The sequence below is a fragment of the Martes martes genome, assembly GCF_963455335.1.
Source record: "Martes martes genome assembly, chromosome: 10".
NCBI lineage: Eukaryota > Metazoa > Chordata > Mammalia > Carnivora > Mustelidae > Martes > Martes martes.
In genome coordinates this window covers 13,641,855-13,668,191 of record NC_137898.1, presented here as the reverse complement: position 1 = coordinate 13,668,191, position 26,337 = coordinate 13,641,855, and the positions used below count along the sequence as shown (strand labels likewise).

The window sequence follows — 26,337 nt, the reverse complement described above, 5'->3', positions numbered from 1 at the left end:
CATGAGGTTGGTAGTTGCTGTAACCACAGAAACTAGAACAGAAGAAAAATCAGTTTTTACAGTGTAAATGAATAAATGAATGTGTGAATCGACAAAACAGAAAGAATTCTTCATTCTGTAACCTCTTAGTTAAATATCAGAAGTTAAATTTCACCGAATAAATGTTTCTGAATGAAATTAAGCCAGACAGTTAGAAATTTTTTTTTTTTTAAAGGATTTTATTTATTTGGCAGAGAGAGGTCACAAGTAGGTGGAGACACAGGCAGAGAGAGACGGGGAAGCAGGCTCCCCACCGAGCAGAGAGCCCAATGCGGGGCTCGATCCCAGGACCCTGGGATCATGACCTGAGTTGAAGGCAGAGGCTTAACCCACTGAGCCACCCAGGAGCCCCGACAGTTAGAATTTTTTAAAGTAAAATGCTGTACTGAAGATTTTTCTGTTACAAAATTTCTGAAACAACAGTGTATCATAGTTGGTGGGATCCTAGATACCCGAATTCCTTTTTTGCCCACTTGAATGATGCCAATTACTAGTGACTTTCATATCTGAATTTTGTTCCTTTGTTTTTTATTTCTTAAGGGTGAAAAAAAATTAAATATGGAGTTCCTCAAGAAGACAGGTATAAATGTGTGAATAAGTATACACATAAAATATGCAATATTATTACATTATTACACAATATAAGGTATACATATATATATGAATATATATATATACACACACAAAAGTGTGAGTATGTTTGTGTATTTGTGCATTTGAGATACAAAAGAAAGAGATAATGCAAAGACAGAATAAAAATATGTAGATATTCTGTTTTTTTTTTTTTAAGATATTATCTATTTATCTGACAGGGAGAGAGAAATCACAAGTAGGCAGAAAGGCAGGCAGATGGGGAGGGGGAAGCAGGCCCTCTGCTTAGCAGAGAGCCTGATGCGGGGCTCGATCCGAAGACCCTGAGATGACCTGAGCCGAAGGCAGAGGCTTAACCCACTGAGCCACCCACTGATACGTTTTTTGAATAGGGAAATGTCCCAGTGGCTGAGTATATCAATAAGTAAAAGATAAAATGCATGTAATAAGTGCAGAATCTTAATCAGACAGGATTCCTCATTTCTCTGCCACTCTCAGTTTTCAAGGAATAAGAAAATGTCTTCTCAAAACCACACCACAGTGACGGAATTCATTCTCTTGGGACTCACAGATGACCCAGTATTAGAGAAGATCCTGTTTGCGGTGTTTCTGGTGATCTACCTAGTCACGCTGGCAGGGAATCTGTGTATGATTGTGCTGATCAGGACCAACTGCCACCTCCAGACGCCCATGTATTTCTTCCTGAGCCACCTCTCCTTTGTAGACATTTGCTATTCCTCCAATATCACTCCCAATATGCTGCACGATTTCCTCTCAGACCAGAAAACCATCTCCTATGCCGGATGCTTCACCCAGTGTCTTCTCTTCATTGCCCTGGTGATCACTGAGTTTTACATCCTTGCTTCAATGGCATTGGATCGCTATGTGGCCATCTGTAGCCCTTTGCATTACAGTACCAGAATGTCTAAGAACATCTGCCTCTGTCTAGTCACAGTCTCTTATACTTGTGGTTACCTTAACGGACTCTCCCAGACCCTGCTGACTTTTCACTTGTCCTTCTGTGGCTCCCTTGAAATCAATCATTTCTACTGTGCAGATCCTCCTCTTCTACTGCTGGCCTGCTCTGACACCTATGTCAAGAAGATGGCGATGCTGGTAGTTGCCGGTTTGACTCTGTCAAGCTCTCTCTTCATCATTGTGCTATCCTACCTTTTCATTATTGCAGCCATCTTGAGGATCCGTTCTGCTGAAGGCAGGCGCAAGGCCTTTTCTACTTGTGGCTCCCACTTGACAACAGTCACCCTATTTTATGGAACCCTCTTCTGCATGTACTTAAGGAGTCCATCTGAGAAGTCAGTAGAGGAGTCCAAAATATTTGCAGTCTTTTATACTTTTTTGAGCCCAATGTTGAACCCACTGATTTATAGTCTAAGGAACAGGGATGTGATGCATGCTATGCAGCAAATCATTAAGGGAAATCTCTTTTATAAAACTGTAGTGTAGGCATCTGTTCATTGTAATTACTAAATGTTTGTAATAACATAGTAAATCCCTTCACAGGGCAAACCCACCACTCTATGGTCATGATAGAGTCTCTTCATAAACTCATAATGCTAATAGCAAATTCCTCTCAAAATTAATAGCTCCAAGACAACTTGTTTTAATAAAAACTGTTTCATTGAAGTTAAACAATAATTTATTTAGCAAAAAAATGTCAGATTATAAATTAGTGGTGTCCAATAATTTCATAAAATACTTTAGTTTCATTACTTACTTGGGAGTAAGTATTAGAATTAATTCAGTCAATAAGAACACCGGAAATCCATTTTTCTGAATTATGTGGTCTACAGAGTTACAGTGAGTTTCAAAATAGGGTGATCAATTTTATACTTTAAAATATTATGAAATAATCTATTCTCCAATGAGTGATATAGAATGATGGTTCTGGTGTCTGAGTAATCACTGAAATCATGTTAGGGAAATTTAAATATATGGATCCCTCCTAGGTTTAAGCACTCAATAAATTTTTCCCAACCAATATTGCAGACATCCTGAGAGAGTTTTTGTCTTATTGTGAATATTATTTATGCTCTTTGATTTTAAAAATAAACTGTCAACACCTGCTTATAAATTTAGTGTAATAGCAATCTAGGTATATTTTTCAGGTACTAGTTCTGACTTAGATCTAATTTATTCAGAGTTAATAGAGTCTATCAATTGGCTCTGTAGGCCTAAGAATTCCCTGAAACAGTACACAAATGAGAGTAGCTTCTGTATCTTTCTGGAGGAAAACATCCAATGTTTACTTTGGTTCATAAAAGTGTCTGTGACTCATTATTTTGTAGATAAGGCTGTTACAGTAGTTCTCAAATTTCTATTGTGCAAATTATAGTAAAAAGATTATATGAAGAGATGCATAATTCATCCACATTAACCTATCTATGCATTATTAGTCAAGTAGATAGCTGCATATTAAAATATATATTAAATTTGTTTAAGTTGCCTTAAATGTTTTGTATCTAATATTGTGTGTTTTTTTAAAAGATTTTATTTACTTATTGGAGAGAGAGAGAGAGAGACAGAGATAGTGAGAGAGAGCAGGACCAAGGAGAAGAGAAAGACGCAGGCTCTCCACTGAGCAGGGAACTTGATCCCAGGACCCTGTGGTCATGACCAGAGCTGAAGACACATGCTTAAGGTTAACCAACTGAGCCACCCAGGCACCCCTAATATTGTGTGCTCTACTAAACATTTATATGAAATCAATTCCTATATTCACTATAATGTATTCATATGATTTTCTAGAACATCACCTAAAGGACCTGCAGTTAGGTTCCATTCTTTTTTTTTTTTTTTTAAGATTTTATTTATTATTTATTTGACAGACAGAGATCACAAGTAGGCAGAGAGGCAGGCAGAGAGAGGGGAAGGGAAGCAGGGTCCCCAGTGAACAGAGAGCTCAGTGTGGGACTTGATCCCAGAACCCTGGGATCATGACCTGAGCCCAAGACAGAGGCTTAACCCACTGAGTCACCCAGGCGCTCCTAGGCTCCATTCTTATATCTCAGTCAATTGAATAAGGCTGATTCTGTCAAACATGTTCACTATACATACATAAAAATATAAACAGATGTGACGGAGTGACATTGGTGATATGTTCTAAACCAATGGGCAACTGCTGTTCATATTTTGTTATATTTTACTCAATGAATTGATATGTATGCATATTCTTATAACTCATGAAACAAAATGGGAATCATTTGCCATTTATAAGTTTAAACATTGATATCCACTTGATGGTATAATGTTTGTATTTTCATACAGACTATTTTTAGTGAACATCACTTTTAAAGTAGTATTATACACAAAATTAAATCATACTTGAACTTAGTTACAAAAATATTACATACCAGTTGTAGAAAAGCAAATTGAAATACACTAAATAGTGTTTCAATTTTGGAATAAGAACAAAAGTTACTTGTAACCTCTTGTTAAAAATGCATTTGGTGCACTTTATTTTTACATACTTTGTCTTGCAAGCCATTATTCTGTCATATCTTTGTATCCATTATTGTCATGATTGACTGATATTTCTATGAACATACCTAATTGTTTCTTTAGGATGGGGAATTGCTGAATTAAATGCTCTGAACAATTTTAAAGCTTTGGTTAACTTTTTCTAGGGGTAATGTTTCTCCAGGAAGTAGCAACCATTTGCACTTAGGGATGGTTGTGTTTGAGAGTAACCATCGCACTGTGCCTTTATTCATATTAGGACATATCATTTAAGATCGTTTGTTTCTTTGTGGTATCAACTGAGAGTCTTAGGAAAGGAATATGTTTTATTTATTTTTTTATTAACTTATTTATTTGAGAGAGAACGTGAGCAGGAGGGAGTAGGGAACAGGGAGAGAGAGAATCTTAAACAGACTCCCTGCTGAGCACAGAGCCCAATGCAGGACTCGATCTCATGACCCCGAGATCATGATATGAGCTGAAATGAAGAGTCAGACACTTAACTGACTGAGCCACCCAGGCACCCCTAGAGAAGCTGTTATTTTAAAATAATTTGTGGGAGGGGCACCTGGGCAGCTCAGTGGGTTAAAGTCCCTGCCTTCCGCTCAGGTCATGATCTCAGGGTCCTGGGATCGAGCCCCGCATCAGGCTCTCTGCTCAGTGGGGAGCCTGCCTCTTCCCCTCTCTCTGCCTGTCTCTCTGCCTACTTGTGATCTCTGTCTGTCAAATAAATAAATAAAATCTTAAAAAAAATAAAGTGCTAACTTGAGTATGTCAGAACCCAAGAAGTATTTAAAAAATAAATAAAATAAAATAGTTTGTGGGTAGACAAGAACTGAATGGTAATATGTAGAAGTATAGAGCAAATAATTGTCAATATTGTAGGAACAAAATAATAAAAACCTCTTACATAAGCAATGAAAATTCTATATCCAGAATGGGTATCTCCCACTCATATAGGTATCTGTTTTGATTAGGGGAAACTAATGAAACAAATCATTTGGGTAATTAAAGTGTAAAAGATTTGGTTATTTTTGAAAATAGTAAAACACAGATGGTTTTCAATTTGGCTCAGTTGACATAACAATGCACCAAAAGTGTATTGAGAACATACATCTGAAACTAGAACTTTAAGCTTTTTTTGAGACGATATTCAGCTTTCAGTTAAAGGAAACTATGTAATATATCATATGGATGCAAATCATTTTCATATTCAGAAAACCTACTACAAAACACCTCACTTTGCTGATAAGAATAGCTCAGTGATGGCCAATATTGTTGACTTATGAACTGAAAGGAAGAACTTCTCTGCCTACAAATCAAGTGTAAGTGAGTTCTTCAGTGAGACTGAACACAGGCCCTGCTTAATTGTAAATAGCTGACTTCTGGTGACGACTTCTGGTGTTCTTCCCAACAGTCACTCTATCCATACAATATTCCCATTTATTGTTTCCATTAGGATTATCATTTGGGTCCAAGCTATGTGTACATTAAAAAAAGTTACTGTTACTCCAAAGAACTGCATTTGGATATAACCAACATGGGTGGCTTTTCAATTGTTTTTGAGTTTTTCATTGGGAGACCGTCAAAATAGACCTTTTCTCCACTGTACGAAGGTTTCTCATAAACAGTGCTCTCAAAGCCTGTTTCACATCTTTGTTCCTCAGGCTGTAGATAAATGGATTCAACATAGGATTCACAAAGATGCAAACCACGGCCACAATTTTCCCTTGTTCTACAGACTGCTCATTTGCTGGTCTCAGATACATGCAGAATAGGGACCCATAGAACATGGTGACGGCGGTCAGGTGAGAGCCACAGGTGGAGAAGGCTTTGCACTGCCCTTCACTGGAACGGATCCTCATGATGGTGATGAAAATGAAAACATAGGAGATGAGGATGATGAGTAGGGAACCAGTGAGGTTAATCCCCGCAGACACAAACAGGGCAGTCTGCTTTATGTAAGTGTCAGAACACGTCAGCATGAGGAGGGGTGGGTCAGCACAGTAGAAATGGTTGATGATGTTGGGTCCACAAAAGGACAAGCGAGAGGTCAGTATTACCTGCATTGTGCCCACCAGAGAACCCCAGAGGTAGGGAAAAGTGACAAGGCAGATGCAAAGTGGCCTGGACATTCTGCTCTTATAATGCAGGGGATGGCAGATAGCCATGTACCTGTCATAGGCCATGGCACCAAGCATGTAATACTCAGTAAGGAGCAGAGTCACAAAAACAAAACACTGGGCCAGACACCCCGTGTAGGAAATGGTTTTCTTCTCAGAGAGGAAATTAACAAGCATCTGAGGAGAGACATTAGTAGAATAAAAAATATCCACACATGCTAAGTGGGTGAGGAAAAAGTACATGGGTGTTTGCAGCCGGGGAGTGAGTCTGATTAATGCAATCAAGCCGAAGTTCCCTGTCAGGGTGATGACGTAAATCAGGAGAAACACCACAAAAAGGATAGGCTGCACCTCTCGTTGGCTGGTCAGTCCCAGCAGGATGAACTCAGTTGCCTCGGTGCCGTTGTGTGGGGGAAGTAGGGCCATCTTCATATTCTCTGATAAGGGAACAATTTTTTCAGGTATAAAAACAGAAATAAATTGTAGACATTTCAAGAATAGACAAAGTAAATGGTCACTAACACAAGGCAGTTTTGAAAGGATTGGTTTAAATAGGTTGTTACTTCCTCCAGAAGATGGAAGGGTTTCAGGAGCTGCCGTCAGGAGGCTGGTGGTGCTGGTGAAGTGGACGATATATTTGAAGTCCATACACCTGCTGTGCTGACTGCTTTGCTGCTTTCACTTTCCCTCGCCTTGAACATATGGACTTTGACTTAGCTCATTGGTGTCAGTAATTAGGGTATAGGATCAGAAACTTTGATACTCAAAGGTGACTACTGCCATAGTCTGATCATGACATAAATGCTTCATCAGGGAATGGGAAGAAGGAGTGATGCTCTGTAGACTGATTGTATTATTGTCTGCAAGGACCAACCTTTTGTAATTGGAGTAGCCTATACTCTTGAGACCCTGTTGTACATTTACTGATGTTCGGTTTCTCCCTAATTTCTTCCTTAACCCCCTACAGCAACATTAGTCTCCTGGCTCTTTGGTGATCTGTCCCTTTTATCTCCTTTGTTCCAAACCAGTCACTTAAGGTCTCAGTTGTTTTTCACCTAATATCATCTTCAATCTCATGGTCTCTTTATCTCACAGTATCCAATTTATTTTTTATTATATATCTCATATTCATATTTTATTTCATCTCCTGCCCTTGACTTCACATCTGATATCTAAACTATCAGGAAGTCTTATCTGCTGTACCTTCAAAAGATTGCATATTGAATCTGAGAACAACTTGTCAGCTTCCTCTGCTACCAGTTAGGACTAAGATAAAAGTCTCCTTCCAGTCCTTTTTCTCATGCCCCATTGTCCTCCTAGCATTTTTGAACATGTTGAACACAATCCTACCTCAGGACCTTTGCATATATTGATCTCTGCTTTGAAAGTTCTTCTACCAGGACTTTGACTTACTTCATCACTTCATTTAGATACCTCAAGTTAAGCTCCATACCAAATAGCTCTTAGTTGTGGCCCATGATCTATTTTTGTTCATTTACCACTTCTGAAAGCATTATTTATTTACATAAATAGTTTTTATTTACATATTTTGTTGCCTATCCTTCATTAACTGTTAATCACAGGAGGGCAAGAACTTTATGTGTGCCCTATTCCTAGAACCTGGGCCAGTGCCTGAATCAGTGGATACACAATAACCATTAGTTGAAAAAATGGATGAACCAAAGAGGTAATGGTAACTTTGCCAACTCACATCAGCTGATTTTTTTCATGATGTGTAGATGTCTTACCTTCCTGATGTATCAGTGGAGACTGAGTTACTACAAAGATTATAGCTGCCAAGTAAACAATGTACAGCACAAAGCACAATTATGGGTTTACTTTTATAACATGAGCTAATGATAATGGTACTACTGACCTAAAACCTTGGAAACTGGCAATGAAAATTTGGAGGGTGGACTGTTGGAAACAGATGGAAGTTGACTGAGGACTGAAAAAAATTAGTTACCTCTAATTTTGAAAGGCCAGGAGGATATGAAAAGTCCATACCTTTTAAAGAATAACTCTACGGCTTATTAAATAATACGTTCACAAATATCACACTTAGATCAGTGGTTATCTATCAACTCTGGCTTCAAACTGGGTTCCAGTGTAGAAGTATTGAGGGCACCAATATTTGGGTCAAAGCTGTACTCAGGTGGGGTACACATATTGGCATATTTTTGAACAAACTTTTCATATGATTTTACTGCACAGTCGGGGTTGAAGCACTGAAAGAGACAGTTTAAACTAAATAAAAGAGGTTTATCACACGGTTTTACGCTCTGAGAGTTTACACCTTCCCTTTGCAGAGGATCTTGAGGTATTACCAGAGAATTTACTTGCATATAAAACTTGCCATCATCAATGCACACGAAATATTTCCCCATTAGTGTGAAGAAGGAAGTACTCCATCCTCTGACTGTAACCTTGACAACATTCTGTTGATTTTTGGAAGCTTGAAAAAAGAGAATCTTTCCAAGACCCTAACTTAGGTTTTCTTGCATTCAGAAATAGAAGGAAAAAGAAGTAAACTTTCTTATTAATGATTACAGCATTATATTATTTACTACACATAACCCAGGGTTTCCTTTCTGGGGTACACATGGAGAAACGTCTCTTGCAGAAGTAAATTTGTTATCATTATATTGCAAATTATGAGCTGAAGTGAAGGAGTGGGAGAGAAAAACTCGTGTGTTCCTCTTCTCACTAAAATGTTCAGTGTTTCAAAAATGCCAGCACAGGTCATGTTGAATGGCATCAAAAATTTTTTCAAAAAAAACATTTTTTTTTCAGTCACACATCACACCTCAGAGCCTGCCATGCCATGGGACCTCCACCAGCCAGATGCATTCCAAGTTGTTAGGAGACCCCCACACCTCGTCATTCACTGTTTTTTTCTTATGCCAAGAGAAAGATTAGTGAGAAAATGAGAGGAATGAGGATAATCCCAAAGAAGATAATGATTAAATGTATAAAATCATTACAGTTCAAATAACAGAATTACTGAAAAGAATCATAGTTATGCTTAGTGTAGGTAGGAATCAAAGGTCCATGAACAATGCAGGGGGAAGAAAACAACAACAAAAGATTAAACCCAAAAGAATCTTTTCTGAGAACTTTATCTAAATGGGATGCTTCAGCTGAAAAGTCAATAAAATCTATTGCAATGTTGGGAAGGGACACAGTAAAGAAGGAGCACTTGGCTGGCTTGGTGGGTAGAACATATAACTCTTGATGTCAGGGTTGTGAGTTCCAGCACCACATTGGGTGTAGAGTTTACTTTATTAAAAATATATACATATATATATTTATATACATATATGTAAAAACATATATATGTATATTAAAAAAAGAAACAGTAAAGAAAAGTGTATTTCCCTTTAATAAACAATGTAAACCTGTTTTGACCATCCTGGTTATAAACTGTCATCATATTTAGTGCAAACTTGAATTGGAAAAGTTTATGAGAAGCTCCTTCAAATGAGGAAAGGGAGGAGTTCACATTTTTTTTTCTTTCTCACCTTTAACCTTACATTTATTTACCCAAATCCCTTTAAATGTTCTTTTTTTTTTAAATTATGTTACGTTAGTCACCATGTGGTACACCATTAGTTTTTGATGTAGTATTCCATAATTCATTGTTTGTGTATAACACCCAGTGCTCCATGCAATCCGTGCCCTCCTTAATACCCATTATCCTGCTAGCCATCCCAATCCCCTCTCCTCTAAAACCCTCAGTTTGTTTCTTGCAGTCCGCAGTCTCTCATGGTTCATCTCCCCCTCTGATTCTCCTCCCTCCATGTTCCCTTCCTTCTCTTAATGTCCTCCATGCTACTCCTTATGTTCCACAAATAAGTAAAACCATATGATAATTGTCTTTCTCTGCTTGGCTTATTTCACCTAGCATAATCTCCTCTAGTTCCATCCGTGTTGATGCAAATGTTGGGTATTCATCCTTTCTGATGGCTAAGTAATATTCCATTGTATATATGGACCACATCTTCTTTATTCACTCTTCTGTTAAAGGGCATCTCCGCTCTTTCCACAGTTTGGCTATTGTGGACATCGCTGCTATGAACATTGGGGTGCATGCGGCTCTTCTTTTCACTATATCTGTATCTTTGGGGTAAATACCCAGTAGTGCAATTGCACAACCTCTCCGACATCTGTTGTTTCTTGCCTTGTCAATTTTTGCCATTCTAACAGGTGTAAAGTGGTATCTCAATGTGTTTTTTTTTTTTTAAGATTTTATTTATTTATTTGTCAGAGAGAATGAGCACAGGCAGACAGAGAGGCAGGCAGAGGCAGAGGGAGAAGCAGGCTCCCCGGTGAGCAAGGAGCCCGATGTGGGACTCAATCCCAGGACCCTGGGATCATGACCTGAGCTGAAGGCAGCCACTTAACCAACTGAGCCACCCAGGTGTCCCTCAATGTGGTTTTGACTTGAATTTCCCTGATGGCTAATGATGTTGAACATTTTTCCATGTGTCTGTTAACCATTCATATGTCTTCTTTGGAGAAGTATCTATTCATGTCTTCTGCCCATTTTTTGGCTGGAATATTTGTTTTTTGGGTACTGAATTTGATAATTTATTTATAGATCTTGGGTACCAGCTCTTTATCTGTAGTGTTATTTGCAAATATCTTCTCCCATTCTGTGGGTTGCCTCTTTGCTTTGTTGACTTTTTCCTTTGCTTTTTATCTTGATGAAGTCCCAAAAGTTTATTTTTGCTTTTGTTTCCTTTGCCTTTGGAGATGTGTCTTTTTTTTTTTTTTTTTTAATTTTTTTTATTTTAATAAACATATAATGTATTTTTATCCCCAGGGGTACAGGTCTGTGAATCGTCTGGTTTACACATTTCACAGCACTCATCATAGCACATACCCTCCCCAATGTCCATTTCCCCACCACCCTCTCCCATCCCCCTTCCCCCCCGCAACCCTCAGTCTGTTTCTTGAGATTGAGTCTTTTATGATTTGTCTCCCTCCCAATCCCATCTTTTCATTTTTTCTTTTCCTACCTCCCCCCAAACCCCCCCCACCTTGCATCTCCACTTCCTCATATCAAAGAGATCATATGATAGTTATATTTCTCCGATTGACTTACTTCGCTAAGCATGATACCCTCTAGTTCCATCCACGTCGTCGCAAATGGCAAGATTTCATGTCTTTTGATGGCTGCATAGTATTCCATTGTGTATATATACCACATCTTCTTTATCCATTCATCTGTTGATGGACATCTAGGCGCTTTCCACAGTTTGGCTATTGTGGACATTGCTGCTATAAACATTCGGGTGCACGTGCCCCTTCGGAGCACCACGTTTGTATCTTTAGGATATATACCCAGGAGTGCAATTGCTGGGTCGTAGGGTAGCTCTATTTTCAGTTTTTTGAGGAACCTCCACACTGTTTTCCAGAGTGGTTGCACCAGCTTGCATTCCCACCAACAGTGTAGGAGGGTTCCCCTCTCTCCGCATCCTCGCCAGCATCTGTCATTTCTTGACTTGTTAATTTTAGCCATTCTGACTGGTGTGAGGTGGTATCTCATTGTGGTTTTGATTTGTATTTCCCTGATGCCGAGTGATGTGGAGCATTTTTTCATGTGTCTGTTGGCCATCTGGATGTCTTCCTTGCAGAAATGTCTGTTCATGTCCTCTGCCCATTTCTTGACTGGATTATTTGTTCTTTGGGTATTGAGTTTGATAAGCTCTTTATAGATTTTGGATACGAGCCCTTTATCTGATATGTCGTTTGCAAATATCTTCTCCCATTCTGTCAGTTGTCTTTTGGTTTTGTTAACTGTTTCCTTTGCTGTGCAAAAGCTTTTGATCTTGATGAAATCCCAATAGTTCATTTTTGCCCTTGCTTCTGTTGCCTTTGGCGATGTTCCTAGGAAGAAGTTGCTGCGGTGGAGGTCAAAGGGGTTGCTGCCTGCATTGTCCTCAAGGATTTTGATAGATTCCTTTCGCACATTGAGGTCCTTCATCCACTTTGAGTCTATTTTCGTGTGTGGTGTAAGGAAATAGTCCAATTTCATTTTTCTGCATGTGGCTGTCCAATTTTCCCAGCACCATTTGTTGAAGAGGCTGTCTTTTTTCCATTGGATATTCTTTCCTGCTTTGTCGAAGATTAGTTGACCATAGAGTTGAGGGTCTATTTCTGGGCTCTCTATTCTGTTCCATTGGTCTATATGTCTGTTTTTGTGCCAGTACCATACTGTCTTGATGATGACAGCTTTGTAATAGAGCTTGAAGTCTGGAATTGTGATACCACCGACTTTGGCTTTCTTTTTCAATATTCCTTTGGCTATTCGAGGTCTTTTCTGGTTCCATATAAATTTTAGGATTATTTGTTCTATTTCTTTAAAAAAAATGGATGGGATTTTGATAGGGATTGCATTAAATGTGTAGATTGCTTTAGGTAAAATAGACATTTTCACAATATTTGTTCTTCCAATCCATGAGCATGGAATATTTTTCCATTTCTTTGTGTCTTCCTCAATTTCTTTCATGAGTACTTTATAGTTTTCTGAGTATAGATTCTTTGCCTCTTTGGTTAGATTTATTCCTAGGTATCTTATGGTTTTGGGTACGATTGTAAATGGGACTGACTCCTCAATTTCTCTTTCTTCTGTCTTGTTGTTAGTGTAAAGAAATGCGACTGATTTCTGTGCATTGACTTTATATCCTGACACTTTACTGAATTCCTGTATAAGTTCTAGCAGTTTTGGAGTGGAGCCTTTTGGGTTTTCCACATATAGTATCATATCATCTGCAAAGAGTGATAGTTTGACTTCTTCTTTGCCGATTTGGATGCCTTTAATTTCTTTTTGTTGTCTGATTGCTGAGGCTAGGACTTCTAGTACTATATTGAACAGCAGTGGTGATAACGGACATCCCTGCCGTGTTCCTGACCTTAGCGGAAAAGCTTTCAGTTTTTCTCCATTGAGAATGATATTTGCGGTGGGTTTTTCATAGATGGCTTTGATAATGTTGAGGTATGTGCCTTCTATCCCTACACTTTGAAGAGTTTTAATTAGGAAGGGATGCTGCACTTTGTCAAACGCTTTTTCAGCATCTATTGAGAGTATCATACGGTTCTTACTCTTTCTTTTATTAATGTATTGTATCACATTGATGGATTTGCGGATGTTGAACCAACCTTGCAGCCCTGGAATAAATCCCACTTGGTCGTGGTGAATAATCCTTTTAATGTACTGTTGGATCCTATTGGCCAGTATTTTGGTGAGAATTTTCGCATCTGTGTTCATCAAGGATATTGGTCTGTAATTCTCTTTTTTGGTGGGATCCTTGTCTGGTTTTGGGATCAAGGTGATGCTGGCCTCATAGAATGAGTTTGGAAGTTTTCCTTCCATTTCTATTTTTTGGAACAGTTTCAGGAGAATAGGAATTAATTCTTCTTTAAATGTTTGGTAGAATTCCCCTGGGAAGCCGTCTGGTCCTGGACTTTTGTTTGTTTGGAGATTTTTGATGACTGTTTCAATCTCCTTACTGGTTATGGGTCTGTTCAGGTTATCTATTTCTTCCTGGTTCAGTTGTGGTAGTTTATACATCTCTAGAAATGTATCCATTTCTTCCAGGTTGTCAAATTTGTTGCCATAGAGTTGCTCGTAGTATGTTCTTATAATTGTTTGTATTTCTTTGGTGTTGGTTGTGATCTCTCCTCTTTCATTCATGATTTTATTTATTTGCGTCCTTTCTCTTTTCTTTTTGATAAGTCTGGCCAGGGGCTTATCAATCTTATTAATTCTTTCAAAGAACCAGCTCCTAGTTTTGTTGATTTGTTCTATTGTTTTTTTAGTTTCTATTTCATTGATTTCTGCTCTGATCTTTATGATTTCTCTTCTCCTGCTGGGTTTAGGCTTTCTTTGTTGTTCTCTCTCCAGCTCCTTTAGGTGTAGGGTTAGGTTGTGTATTTGAGACCTTTCTTGTTTCTTGAGAAAGGCTTGCACTGCTATATATTTTCCTCTCAGGACTGCCTTTGTTGTGTCCCACAGATTTTGAACTGTTGTGTTTTCATTATCATTTGTTTCCATGAATTTTTTCAATTCTTCTTTAATTTCCTGGTTGACCCATTCATTTTTTAGAAGGATGCTGTTTAGTCTCCATGTATTTGCGTTCTTTCCAAATTTCCTCTTGTGATTGAGTTCGAGCTTCAGAGCATTGTGGTCTGAAAATATGCAGGGAATGATCTCGATCTTTTGGTACCGATTGAGACCTGATTTATGACCCAGGATGTGGTCTATTCTGGAGAATGTTCCATGTGCACTAGAGAAGAATGTATATTCTGTTGCTTTGGAATGGAATGTTCTGAATATATCTGTGATGTCCATCTGGTCCAGTGTGTCATTTAAGGCCTTTATTTCCTTGTTGATCTTTTGCTTAGATGATCTGTCCATTTCAGTGAGGGGAGTGTTAAAGTCCCCTGCTATTATTGTATTACTGTCGATGTATTTCTTTGATTTTGTTATTAATTGGTTTATATAGTTGGCTGCTCCCATGTTAGGGGCATAGATATTTAAGATTGTTAGATCTTCTTGTTGGACAGACCCTTTGAGTATGATATAGTGTCCTTCCTCATCTCTTATTATAGTCTTTGGCTTAAAATCTAATTGATCTGATATAAGGATTGCCACCCCAGCTTTCTTCTGATGTCCATTAGCATGGTACATTGTTTTCCACCCCCTCACTTTAAATCTGGAGGTGTCTTCGGGTCTAAAATGAGTTTCTTGTAGGCAGCATATGGATGGGTTTTGTTTTTTTATCCATTCTGATACCCTGTGTCTTTTGATTGGGGCATTTAGCCCATTAACATTCAGGGTAACTATTGAGAGATATGAATTTAGTGCCATTGTATTGCCTGTAAGATGATTGTTACTGTATATTGTTTCTGTTTCTTTCTGATCTACTACTTTTAGGGTCTCTCTTTGCTTAGAGGACCCCTTTCAATATTTCCTGTAGAGCTGGTTTGGTGTTTGCAAATTCTTTCAGCTTTTGTTTGTCCTGGAAGCTCTTTATCTCTCCTTCTATTTTCAATGATAGCCTAGCCGGATATAGTATTCTTGGCTGCATGTTTTTCTCGTTTAGTGCTCTGAATATATCATGCCAGTTCTTTCTGGCCTGCCAGGTCTCTGTGGATAGGTCCGCTGCCAATCTAATGTTTTTACCCTTGTATGTTACAGACTTCTTTTCCCGGGCTGCTTTCAGGATTTTCTCTTTGTCGCTAAGACTTGTAAATTTTACTATCAGGTGACGAGGTGTGGACCTATTTTTATTGATTTTGAGGGGTGTTCTTAGCATCTCCTGGATTTTGATGTTTGTTCCCTTTGCCATATTAGGGAAATTCTCTCCAATAATTGTCTCCAATATACCTTCTGCTCCCCTCTCTCTTTCTTCTTCTTCTGGAATCCCAATTATTCTAATGTTGTGTCGTCTTATGGTGTTACTTATCTCTCGAATCCTCTCCTCGTGTTCCAGTAGTTGTTTGTCTCTCTTTTGCTCAGCTTCTTTATTCTCTGTCATTTGGTCTTCTATGTCACTAATTCTTTCTTCTGCCTCATTTATCCTGGCAGTGAGAGCTTCCATTTTTGATTGCACCTCATGAATAGCTTTTTTGATTTCAACTTGGTTAGATTTTAGTTCTTTTATTTCTCCAGAAAGGGCTTTTATCTCTCCGGAGAGGGTTTCTCTAATATCTTCTATGCCTTTTTCGAGCCCGGCTAGAACCTTGAGAATTGTCATTCTGAACTCTAGATCTGTCATGCTACCTATGTCTGTATTGATTAGGTCTCCAGCCTTCGGTACGGCCTCTTGTTCTTTTTTTTGAGGTGAGTTTTTCCGCCTTGGCATTTTGTCCAGGTAGGATTTGCTTTCTCCTGCTGTGGAATTCCGCTGTTCTTGGTGACTGAAGTTGGTTTTGGATGGTTTCTTGTTGATCTTCTGGGGGAGGGGCCTGTTGTAGTGATTCTCAAGTGTCTTTGCCGCAGGCGGAATTGCACCGCCCTTGCCAGGGGCCGGGCTAAGTAATCCGCTCGGGTTTGCTTTCGGGAGCTTTTGTTCCCTGAGCGCTTTCCGTAGAGTTCCGGAGGACGGGAATGAAGATGGCGGCCTCCCAATCTCTCGGCCCAGAGGAGCCGAGAGCTTGGGGTTCCGCTCCTCAGTGCGCTCTCAGAGCAAAGCGCCCAATAGCCCCGCCTCCCTGGCTTGCGGTCGCGCCTTGAGGAAAGCAGTCAATTGTTGGAGCTGGAGAAAAGCGCCGGGTCGCTTTTGTCTCCGTGGCCTCCGGCCGCGCTCCGAGCCCACCCAGCCTGCGACCGGCACAAGGTAACCCCCGGCTTAGAGCTCACTCCTCGGCTTTGTCGCTATAGCCGGCTTCCCCGCTCTAATACCTGCGAGCTCTGCGGCACTCAGACACCCCCAGTCCTTCTGTGACCCCGCGGGTCCTGGGGTTATGCTGACCCCGCCTGGGTTTCCCCCCAGTTTAGCCTCTGGAGCGATGTCTCCCAGTGGAGCAGAGTTTTAAAAGTCCCGATTTTGTGCTCCGTCGCTCCGCCGCTTGCCGGGTGCCGGCCCCTCCCCCCAGGGTCTATCTTCCCGTCGCTTTGGATTCACTTCTCCGCAGGTCCTACCTTTCAGAAAGTGATCGATTTTCTGTTTCTGGGATTGTTGCTCTTCTTCTCTTCGATTTCCCGTTGGATTTATAGGTGTTCACAATGGTTAGATAAGCTATCTAGCTGATCTCCTGCTACCCGATGTCGTCTCAGCCTGCTACTTCTCCGCCATCTTGACTCCTCTGGAGATGTGTCTTAAAAGAAGTTGCTGTGGCCGATGTCGAAGAGGTTACTGCCTATGTTCTCCTCTAGGATTTTGATGGATTTCTGTCTCACACTGAGGTCTTTCATCCATTCAGAGTTTATCTTTGTGTATGGTGTAAGAGAAAGGTTGAGTTTCATTTTTCTGTATATAGCTGTCCAGTTTTCCCAGCACCATTTATTGAGGAGACTGTCTTTTTTCCACTGGATAATTTTTCCTGCTTTGTTGAAGATTAGTTGACCGCAGGGTCAACTCTTAGCCCAACTCTTAGGGCTCTCTGTTCTGTTCCGTTGATCTATGTGTCTGTTTTTGTGCCAGTACCATGATGTCTTGGTGATCAAGCTTTGTAATAGAGCTTGGTATCAGGCAATGTGATGCCCCAACTTTGTTTTTCTTTTTCAACATTCCCTTGGTGGTTCACAGTCTTTTTTAGTTCCATACAAGTTTTAGGATTGTTTGTTCCAACACTTTGAAAAATGCCGTGGCATTTTGATTGGGATTGTATTAAAAGTAGAGATTTCTCTGGGCAGTATAGACATTTTAAGAATGTTTATTCTTCAGATCTATGAGAATATAATGAATCAGGAAGAAACTGACAACTTGAATAGACCAATAACCAGTAAGAGGATTGAAGCAGTGATCAAAAACCTCCCCCAAAATAAGAATCCAGGGTCTGATGTATTCCCTAGGGAATTCTACCAAACATTCAAAGAAAAAATAATACCTATTCTCCTGAAGCTGTTTCAAAAAATAGAAATGGAAGGAAAACTTTCAAATTCATTCTATGAGGCCACCATTATCTTGATACCAAAACCAGACAAAGACCCCATTAAAAAGGAGAATTACATACCAATATCCCTGATGAATATGGATGCCAAAATTTTCAACAGGATCCTAGCTAATAGGATACAACAGTACATTAAAAGGATTACCCATCATGACCAGGTGGGATTTATCCCTGGGATGCAGGAGTAGTTCAACATTCACAAATCAGTGAAATAGAACACATTAATAAGAAAAGAGACAAGAAATATATGGTCCTCTCAATTGGTGAAGAAAAAAAAAATCTGACAAAATATAGCATAGTTTCCCGATTAAAACTCTTGAGTGTAGGGATAGAGGGCACATTCCTCAATTTCATAAAACCATCTATGAAAAGCCCACAGTGAACATCATTCTCAATGGGGAAAAGCTAAGAGCATTTCCCTTAAGATCAGGAACACGACAAGGATGTCCACCCTTACCACTATTTTTCAGCATAGTCCTAGGAGTCCTAACAACATCAATCAGACAACAAAAGGAAATAAAACGTATTCAAATTGGCAAAGAAGAAGTCAAACTCTCTTCGTAAATGACTTGATACTTTATGTGAAAAATCAAAAGACTACACCCCCAAATTACTAGAACTCATACAGCAATTCAGTAATGTGGCGGGATACAAAACCAATGCCCAGAAATCATTGTTTTCCTATATGCTAACAATGTAACTGTAGAAAGAGAAATTAGGGAATCAGTTCCATTTACAATAGCACCAAAAACCATAAGATACCTTGGAATAAACCAGAGTTAAAGGATCTATACTCTAGAAACTATAGAACACTTATGAAAGAAATTGAAGAAGACACAAAAAGATAAATGTTTCTCTTAATAGAAAGTGTATGAAATCAATAAAGGTGTATGGAATGGAGTATATTTTCCTGTGCCAAATTCTAAGGCTTTAGGCTTGGAGGTGGAAGAATTAGAAGGGAAGTTAGATGTATGGACTTCTTGAAATCCAGGGACTGGCTAAAGTTAACATTGAAGCTTATTCTAAATCTTAGCTGAGTTGTGAAATGGATCTGTAACTAAGTTTGGGATGATTGCAAGGGTTGATCTTCTAATGCATTACCAATCATCTGCTGTCTTTGTCTGCCTGCCTATGGTTTTGTCTTAATGTGATAATTATAATCACTACTAATTCCATTTTATGTTCAACAGAGAAGATAGTAGGAAATCAAACAATATTAATTAGAAGTTCTTGATTTTCAGAATTGTCAAACTTACCTGTGATTTCCTAGGCTCCTGGAAGGTCCCCAAAGTAGAAGGTTTTATACCTGCGTGATTAATTCTGGATGAATCATCCCTGAAACATTCATCAGGAAATCACCTATGGGATATCTTTAGGACTCCCTCTGGTGATGTTTACAAAAGATGAAAGTCATTTCTTAATGGATGGTATCCTAATTTATGGGTTAATCTTTTTTTTTTTTTTTTTTTAAATTCTTAATCCTTCTTTCTAGGGATAACAGTAACACTGGTGAATCTCATTCCAGAGTTTTGTTTTGTTTTTTTTTTAAGATTTTATTTATTCATTTGACAGACAGAGATCACAAGTAGGCAGAGAGGCAGGCAGAGAGAGAGAGGAAAGCAGGCTCCCCAGAGAGCCTGATGTGGGGCTTGATCCCAGGACCCCGAGATCATGACCTGAGCCGAAGGCAGAGGCTTAACCCACTGAGCCACCCAGGTGCCCCTATGGGTTAATCTTTAGATGCATGCAGTGTCTTATTAAATGCAAAAACACGGAGTACCAATTATGATATTGAGATTAATTCTAAGGTACAAATTGTTCTTTACATTGAAGAGGTCTTTGCCATGACTCTGCTCATCATATCTTCAGCTCGAATAGTTTTTCCCCTTGTGAATAGTACCGGGGTTTTTCTCTGTCTCTATTGTGGTTCTTGTTTCCTTTTTTCCCATTTCTTTTACAGAACAGTCAGTGTTCTGAGGACAGAATTAATGTCATTTCATTTGACATCTCCTAAGGAGATCTATACAACATTTTGGGTGCACAGTTTATGTGTAGTGAAGAGTTACTAATGAGTACCCGAACAGTGATGCTAAACAGAAGGTTGTGATTTCGTGGTCTTCCATGTCCACAGCACCTAATCTCGTTTTCATTAGTAACTTAAGATCATTTCTCCTTGTGAATTAGATTGCAGGTTGCAGGGAGTAAGTTTTTAGATTCTCCGATCTCATTGAAAGGTTAGTTTGAATGAAACTGGTTCAAGTAAGCTTGTTAGCGTGGACTGCTTGCTTATACAATATGTTTAGTTCATGATCCTGATACACATTAACGCATATATAATATTTCCTCTTTGGGTCTTGTCTACATTAGAATTTGAAATAAGAGTAAAGTCCTAGTAGTTCTGGACCAGGTTCATAATAATACCATTATGACTATGAATAGCAAAAAAATTGTATTATATCTTTCTTTGAGCTGATTTTCCTCCTCTGAGGTCTACCATGAATGCTTGACATAGAAAAATGTAGATTATGACGGAGGGAAAAGAAAGAGCCAAAGCCTGGCCCTTTAATATGGGCAGATTAATGAGTGGATTAAAAAAAAAAAGAAAAAGAAAAGAAGATTTAAGGCCTTCAGGGATCACTCTGAGACTGGCTCTCCTTGTCTCCTTACTGTGGGCTTTGTCCCTGAATCGACATGTTAGGTCGCCAAAACAAGGAAAACTTTGGGTTCAGCATACTTAAACACTTGCTCCTTGGATTTGACTTAATGTTTCCACAGTTTCTTTGGTTTCCATGGGGCATGGGCAGCAACCAAATTTCAAAATTTTCTGCATCCTCTATTAGGGGAATATGAAAATATCTAAGATGTGAACCTGAAATGTGTTGCATCAGTGAAGCTGAGTACTACACAGGGGGGTTCCTGGGCCATGTCTGAACGAATCTAAGGTAGGGGAGGGCCTATAGTTTGCCCAAGAGCCAAGGTGCAGCTGGGTCAGCAGGGAAGACTTAGCAGGCTGTGTTAGGCTGAGAGGGGTTAATGACTGCAAGATGCAGTTTTCCTGGTGTGGGACAACAGAGGAACCATGCAGATCAGAGGTCAAAAAAGGCCAAAGAGAAGCAGAAGCAAAATGGATGCAGATCAAAGCCTCTCTTCCCCAGTGATAAGGGGCCTTATAAGTCATAAAAGAAAAAAAAAAAAGATTAAAATATGAAGGACTGGGCTTTTACCTAAAGAGAAAGATCAAAGGGTTTATTTAAATTCTGATGGCTCTAAGTCCAAAGCTGTTCTTTAAAAGAAAGTCATATTTCACAAGTCTATGTGATATGTAATTATGTCTCAACATAAGTCCCAAGTAATATGACAATTAAAGATATCTTGTCATTAAATTTTCTTCTGAAAATATGAGAGAAACATGCAGAATATTTATATATCATTTGCCATGAACATGCAAAGACTAAATAAAAAATCTTGTCAGATGGGCAAAAATCCCTAGTTAAACAAATAAACAAACAATAAACAAACAAACAAAACCCCTATATATAGTTTCTGTCATTCTGAAAATGCTTTTCTCTCTAGTTGGTTTGTTGAGATGGGTAGAAGCTCTAGTATATTATTATAATTATCCCCTATATTTTATAACACTTAGTCCTAAATCCATGCTACCATCAAATCCTTCATGAAATATGTTAGTAAAAAGAAATTATGTTTATTTATTTTTGTTTTTTTGAAGATTTTATTTATTTGAGAGAGAGAGAAAGAGAACACAAGTGGGGAGGGAGGAGGGGCAGAGGAGAGAGAGAAGCAGACTCCCTGCTGAGCAAGGAGCCCAATGAGGGGTTCCATCCCAGGACCAACCTTCAACAGAAGTTAGTTGATCTTCCAATGGCATGCATCCCAGACTCCAAAACATGTAAGGTAGCACCATGCTACCTTACATGTGCTGAGGTAGCATGGTGCTACCTTACGTGTTATAAACAGAAGAACCTAGTATGCCCCCAGTGAAGAAATATTAAGATGAAATATTAAAATATTAGAAAAATATTCAAGCATAATTTAAAATAAATGATGAATCCCATTCCTTCATGATTCTTGGGAGATTTGATTCCCTGTTGGCATTGGGGAATGGGCCAAAATTATGTCTTTGATGAGCTTAGTTTGGATTTGCAAGAGAATAAGATAGTAGCTGTACATAGTCTGAATGATTTGATGCTAGAAATAATTAAACCATAGGGATTTGGTCCCTATATGACAATTCTGTTATAAACTCTTCAGGTTTTTCTATCCATACTGTTATTAGGAAATCACACTACTTTCAAAGGTAGGATTTGATATTGTAAAAATACATTTTGGCATGTAGAAATAAATATGTTAATGAATAAAATAAAATTTCGGACTGATGAATTAGTAAATATCTTGATTTAAATTCTAATGATCTAAAAGTAGAAGTATTTGTAAATGTTCAATAGACCAGAAAAAACATTCATTCCACATATAATGATTGACTGTCTCCATTTGGGAAAGCATTGTTCTAGGTGACAGTGAGTCTGTAACTAATGATTAGATGAACTCTAGTCCTTGAGATTAACACTTTGATGTTGAGTGTTATTTTATACTAGACCTGGATTTTTCACCAATATAATACAGGCTACAACTTATTGAATGCTTGCTACATGTCAGATATATTTGAGGTTTTACCTGAATTAAATCCCTCATATGAAGGAGTTGCTATGAGAACCAGATTCTAAGCATGAGAAAAATTAGTCACAGAGAGATGAGTAACTTGGGCAAACTCCATAGCTAGGAATTAGATATGGGGGTTTTCTGGTAAGGAGGTCTCACTGAAGACTCCCAGTATCTGTTCACGTTGAGGACACTCAAAACCCAGCCATGTATACTGTCTCTTAATTCATGAAGAAAATTAGGGAGTGGTGTCAAATAATCTTTCTAGTTCCTTCCAAGTTAATGATGCTACTCTTTCTGACTACAAGAATCCTACTGTATAATGCTCTATACCCCTTCATAGAAAATCAGCCACTCTTAGGTTTATGATCTACATTAATTATTTAAATTGAATTTAAATAAAAATAAAGTTAATTAAAAATGCATTTCATGCAGATTCCTTCACTAAACGCTTTTCCACTTCAGACCAAATGGTGACCACCTATCAGGAGACATCAGCCTTCTTAAAATAAAGACCAACCTTCTAAGTTCTTTGGGTGCTTGCATAGGGCCAGCAAGCATCTACTTGAGAGAGTCTCAGGTGTCCCCTCTCAAGAGTGCAGAGACTCTCTAATATAATGATAATTACTAATGATAATTACTCTAATCTTAAGAACTTGGAAACATACAAAATAATTATGGTTACATTGATTTAGGTGATTTGTCCTGCATTTTATTATCCCGATCAATAAATTCTAAGTCCACATGTGCAATGGGATAGTGCAATGGACAAGAATGTCAGAGGCATTTACAAAGTAATCCCTTTGTCTGTCCTTGGCCTTGTAGCTATTAGTAAGAGGCAGTGTGTGTTATTGAAGGACAGTGTAGGTTTCCCATGATGGTCTTTATGGTATTTTATCCTGAAAAATGGGAGGAGATGCATGTGAGGGTATCTTATGTCTTGTTCAGTTGTATAATTAATATGAATATTATTCCAGTAAGACCATTTCCATGTCCTGTAAAACTTAAATAGAATTTTTCTTAATTTTTACAAGCGTTAAAAGGTGGCAGAGTTACAATAAGGTTGTTATAAAGTGAGAAATCCTTGTTAATCTTTTCTTTACTGTCTCCTTCCCTACACCAGGGAACATTTTAATATGTTTTCCCTAATCACTCCTCCAATGAATACTCAGTGTCACCTATATATATATATGTGTATATATAAAATATATACACATACATATATATTGGTGTATATATTATATACATACATATATATAGTTTATGTTACTGTACATGTATCTTTTCTTATACCAAGTATATAATTGATTTTTGTGTCTCATGAACCAATTTTTGGCCCTGATATTTGGCATTAATACACAAAGCAAAGGAGATCCTAGGCTGAGTCTTAAAAGTTAAGTAGGATTTGGTGATATGAGGGCCTTCTGAGTAGAGGGACACAAAGAGAAAGGACATGCGTTGCAGAGTTAGGGAACAAACGGCTTGACTTGGTCTTGAGTTCAGAGGGGCAGGAGGACAAGTTCTGCAGGGATGTGTGTCGTTCCATTCAGTTGTGCAAAATAGATGAGGATTTATATATGACATCAAAAATACACCGAGAAACAAAGGACTGCAATGTTCAAAACACAATAGCAGGGGCACCTGGCTGGCTCAATGGGTTAAAGCCTCTGCCTACGGCTCAGGTCATGATCCCAGAGTCCTGGGATTGAGCTCCGCATCTGGCTCTCTTCTCAGCAGGGAGCCTGCTTCCCTCTCTCTCTGCGTGCCTCTCTGCCTACTTGTGATCTCTGTCTGTAAAATAAATTTAGAAAAAAAAAAAAAAGCACAGTAGCATTTAAGGAAATTGTAAGTGAACTAATGTAATACATTTTGCAGAGAATATAAAGTCTTTTCAACATGAGGGGACTTGCAGAAAAACATTTAAAATATGACTGCCCCCCTAAAAGGAGCGCTATACTATTTTAGAGGTTTAAAGTATCAATTGCACGCTTCCTCAGCTATTTCTTTGTGTCACAAGTGTTCTTACAAGTTTTAGAGAAGACGGATCAGTTGATACGATGGGGGTAAGGGACACGTGACAAAAGACATACATTTTATTTCCTTTCTTTCAGCCCTCATTTGAAGCCAAGGACACACAATGTTAAAGAGAAACGACACAGTGGTGACTGAGTTTATTCTTCTGGGACTGACAGATCGAGCTGAGTTGCAGCCTGTCCTTTTTGTAGTCTTCCTAGTCATCTACCTTGTCACGGTGATCGGCAACGTGAGCATGATTTTGCTGATCAGAAGTGACTCCAAACTTCACACTCCAATGTATTTCTTCCTCAGTCACCTCTCCTTTGTGGATCTCTGTTACGCCACCAGTGTCGCTCCTCAGATGCTGGTTCATTTCTTATCCAAGAGAAAATCCATTTCCTTTCTGGGTTGCATGATACAATTCCACTTTTTCATTGCCCTGGTGATCACTGATTATTATATGCTCACAGTGATGGCCTATGACCGCTACATGGCCATCTGCAAACCCTTGTTGTATAGCAGCAAGATGTCCCGATGCGTCTGCTCCTCTCTTGTGGCTACCCCTTACGTTTATGGCTTTGCAAATGGTCTGGCACAGACCATCCTGATGCTTCGCCTCTCCTTCTGTGGACCCAATGAAATCAACCACTTTTACTGTGCAGACCCACCTCTCATAGTCCTTGCATGTTCAGATACTTATGTCAAAGAAACTGCCATGTTCGTGGTGGCTGGTTTTAATCTCACCTGTTCTCTGGCCATCATTCTCATCTCCTACATTTTCATTTTCTCGGCCATTCTGCGTATCCGCTCTGCTGAGGGGAGGCGGAAAGCCTTCTCCACCTGCGGGTCCCATTTGACGGCTGTCACCATCTTTTATGGGACGCTGTTCTGTATGCACCTGAGACCCCCTTCTGAGACATCTGTAGAACAGGGGAAAATTGTCGCAGTGTTTTATATCTTTGTGAGTCCTATGTTAAACCCTTTGATCTATAGCCTGCGGAACAAAGATGTTAAAAGTGCAATCAGGAAAGTTGTCAAAGAGAAGTTATTTCTTAAATAGACACTTTGGTCACAAGTGTATATATGTAGGATATTTTATTATCTGGCCAATTAATGAACATTTATAATTAGCAAATCACTTCCTGTTGTTACATGTTTTTTGTCTTACTTATTCACATATGGAAGTTGAGAAAAAAGTGTCAAATTATTTGCTAATATTGATAGTTTCAGTTCAATAAATTAAAAATAACTCAGAAATTGAAAGAAAAAACGAGCTGGCGTTCTTACTGCTCCATGAATTCAAGAAAGATGATTCCATATATACACTCATATTGATACTAAGTTATAAAATTATTACCAAATAATGCTATGTCAATGACTGTCTCTTTGCTTTTATAGTTTTTAATAATTTCCAAACTAATTTCTGGAAACATCTCTACCATCGTCTGTAAGGATTTTTTTCCCCTTTTTCTTTTTATAGAAATCATATAACAATGATTATCTTTCTGAATCTCAGATTATTACTCTAGGCAATATGTAGAAGTATGCTACTGGTTCCATGGTGTCCTCATTCATAAGGATTCAGGTGGAACGGCAACTTTCGTTAAGTAGGTTGACTTTATATCAATCATTCCCATAATAAAGCTAATTTAGCAGTTTCACTAGTTAATTTTTTATTATGGACCGTTTCCAACACATATGCAAAAATAGAAAATAGTGTAAAGACCACCTATTCAAGCATACGTGATCATCATTAAGTCTTCACCTTTGCCACTTTGTTTCAGACATTTCA

At 38.7% G+C, this 26,337-nt stretch overlaps 3 protein-coding genes across 3 annotated transcripts; 2 read left to right on the top strand and 1 right to left on the bottom strand.

Annotated features, from left to right (window-relative positions):
* Positions 1–1,146: 1,146 nt before the first annotated feature.
* On the top strand, positions 1,147–2,094 carry LOC308351065 (olfactory receptor 5M10; the record flags this gene model as incomplete). The annotated part of the gene is made up of 1 exon (XM_080816548.1): positions 1,147–2,094. The coding sequence occupies one exon, from the start codon at positions 1,147–1,149 to the stop codon at positions 2,092–2,094; it is 948 nt and encodes a 315-aa protein (XP_080672674.1).
* A 3,584-nt stretch (positions 2,095–5,678) lies between these two features.
* Positions 5,679–6,656, bottom strand: LOC308350695 (olfactory receptor 5M5-like; the record flags this gene model as incomplete). Its single annotated transcript, XM_080816205.1, has 1 exon — positions 5,679–6,656. The coding sequence occupies one exon, from the start codon at positions 6,654–6,656 to the stop codon at positions 5,679–5,681; it is 978 nt and encodes a 325-aa protein (XP_080672331.1).
* An 18,010-nt stretch (positions 6,657–24,666) lies between these two features.
* LOC308351105 (olfactory receptor 5M5-like) lies at positions 24,667–25,605 on the top strand (the record flags this gene model as incomplete). The annotated part of the gene is made up of 1 exon (XM_080816584.1): positions 24,667–25,605. One exon carries the CDS (start codon positions 24,667–24,669, stop codon positions 25,603–25,605), a length of 939 nt encoding a protein of 312 aa, XP_080672710.1.
* Positions 25,606–26,337: the final 732 nt, after the last annotated feature.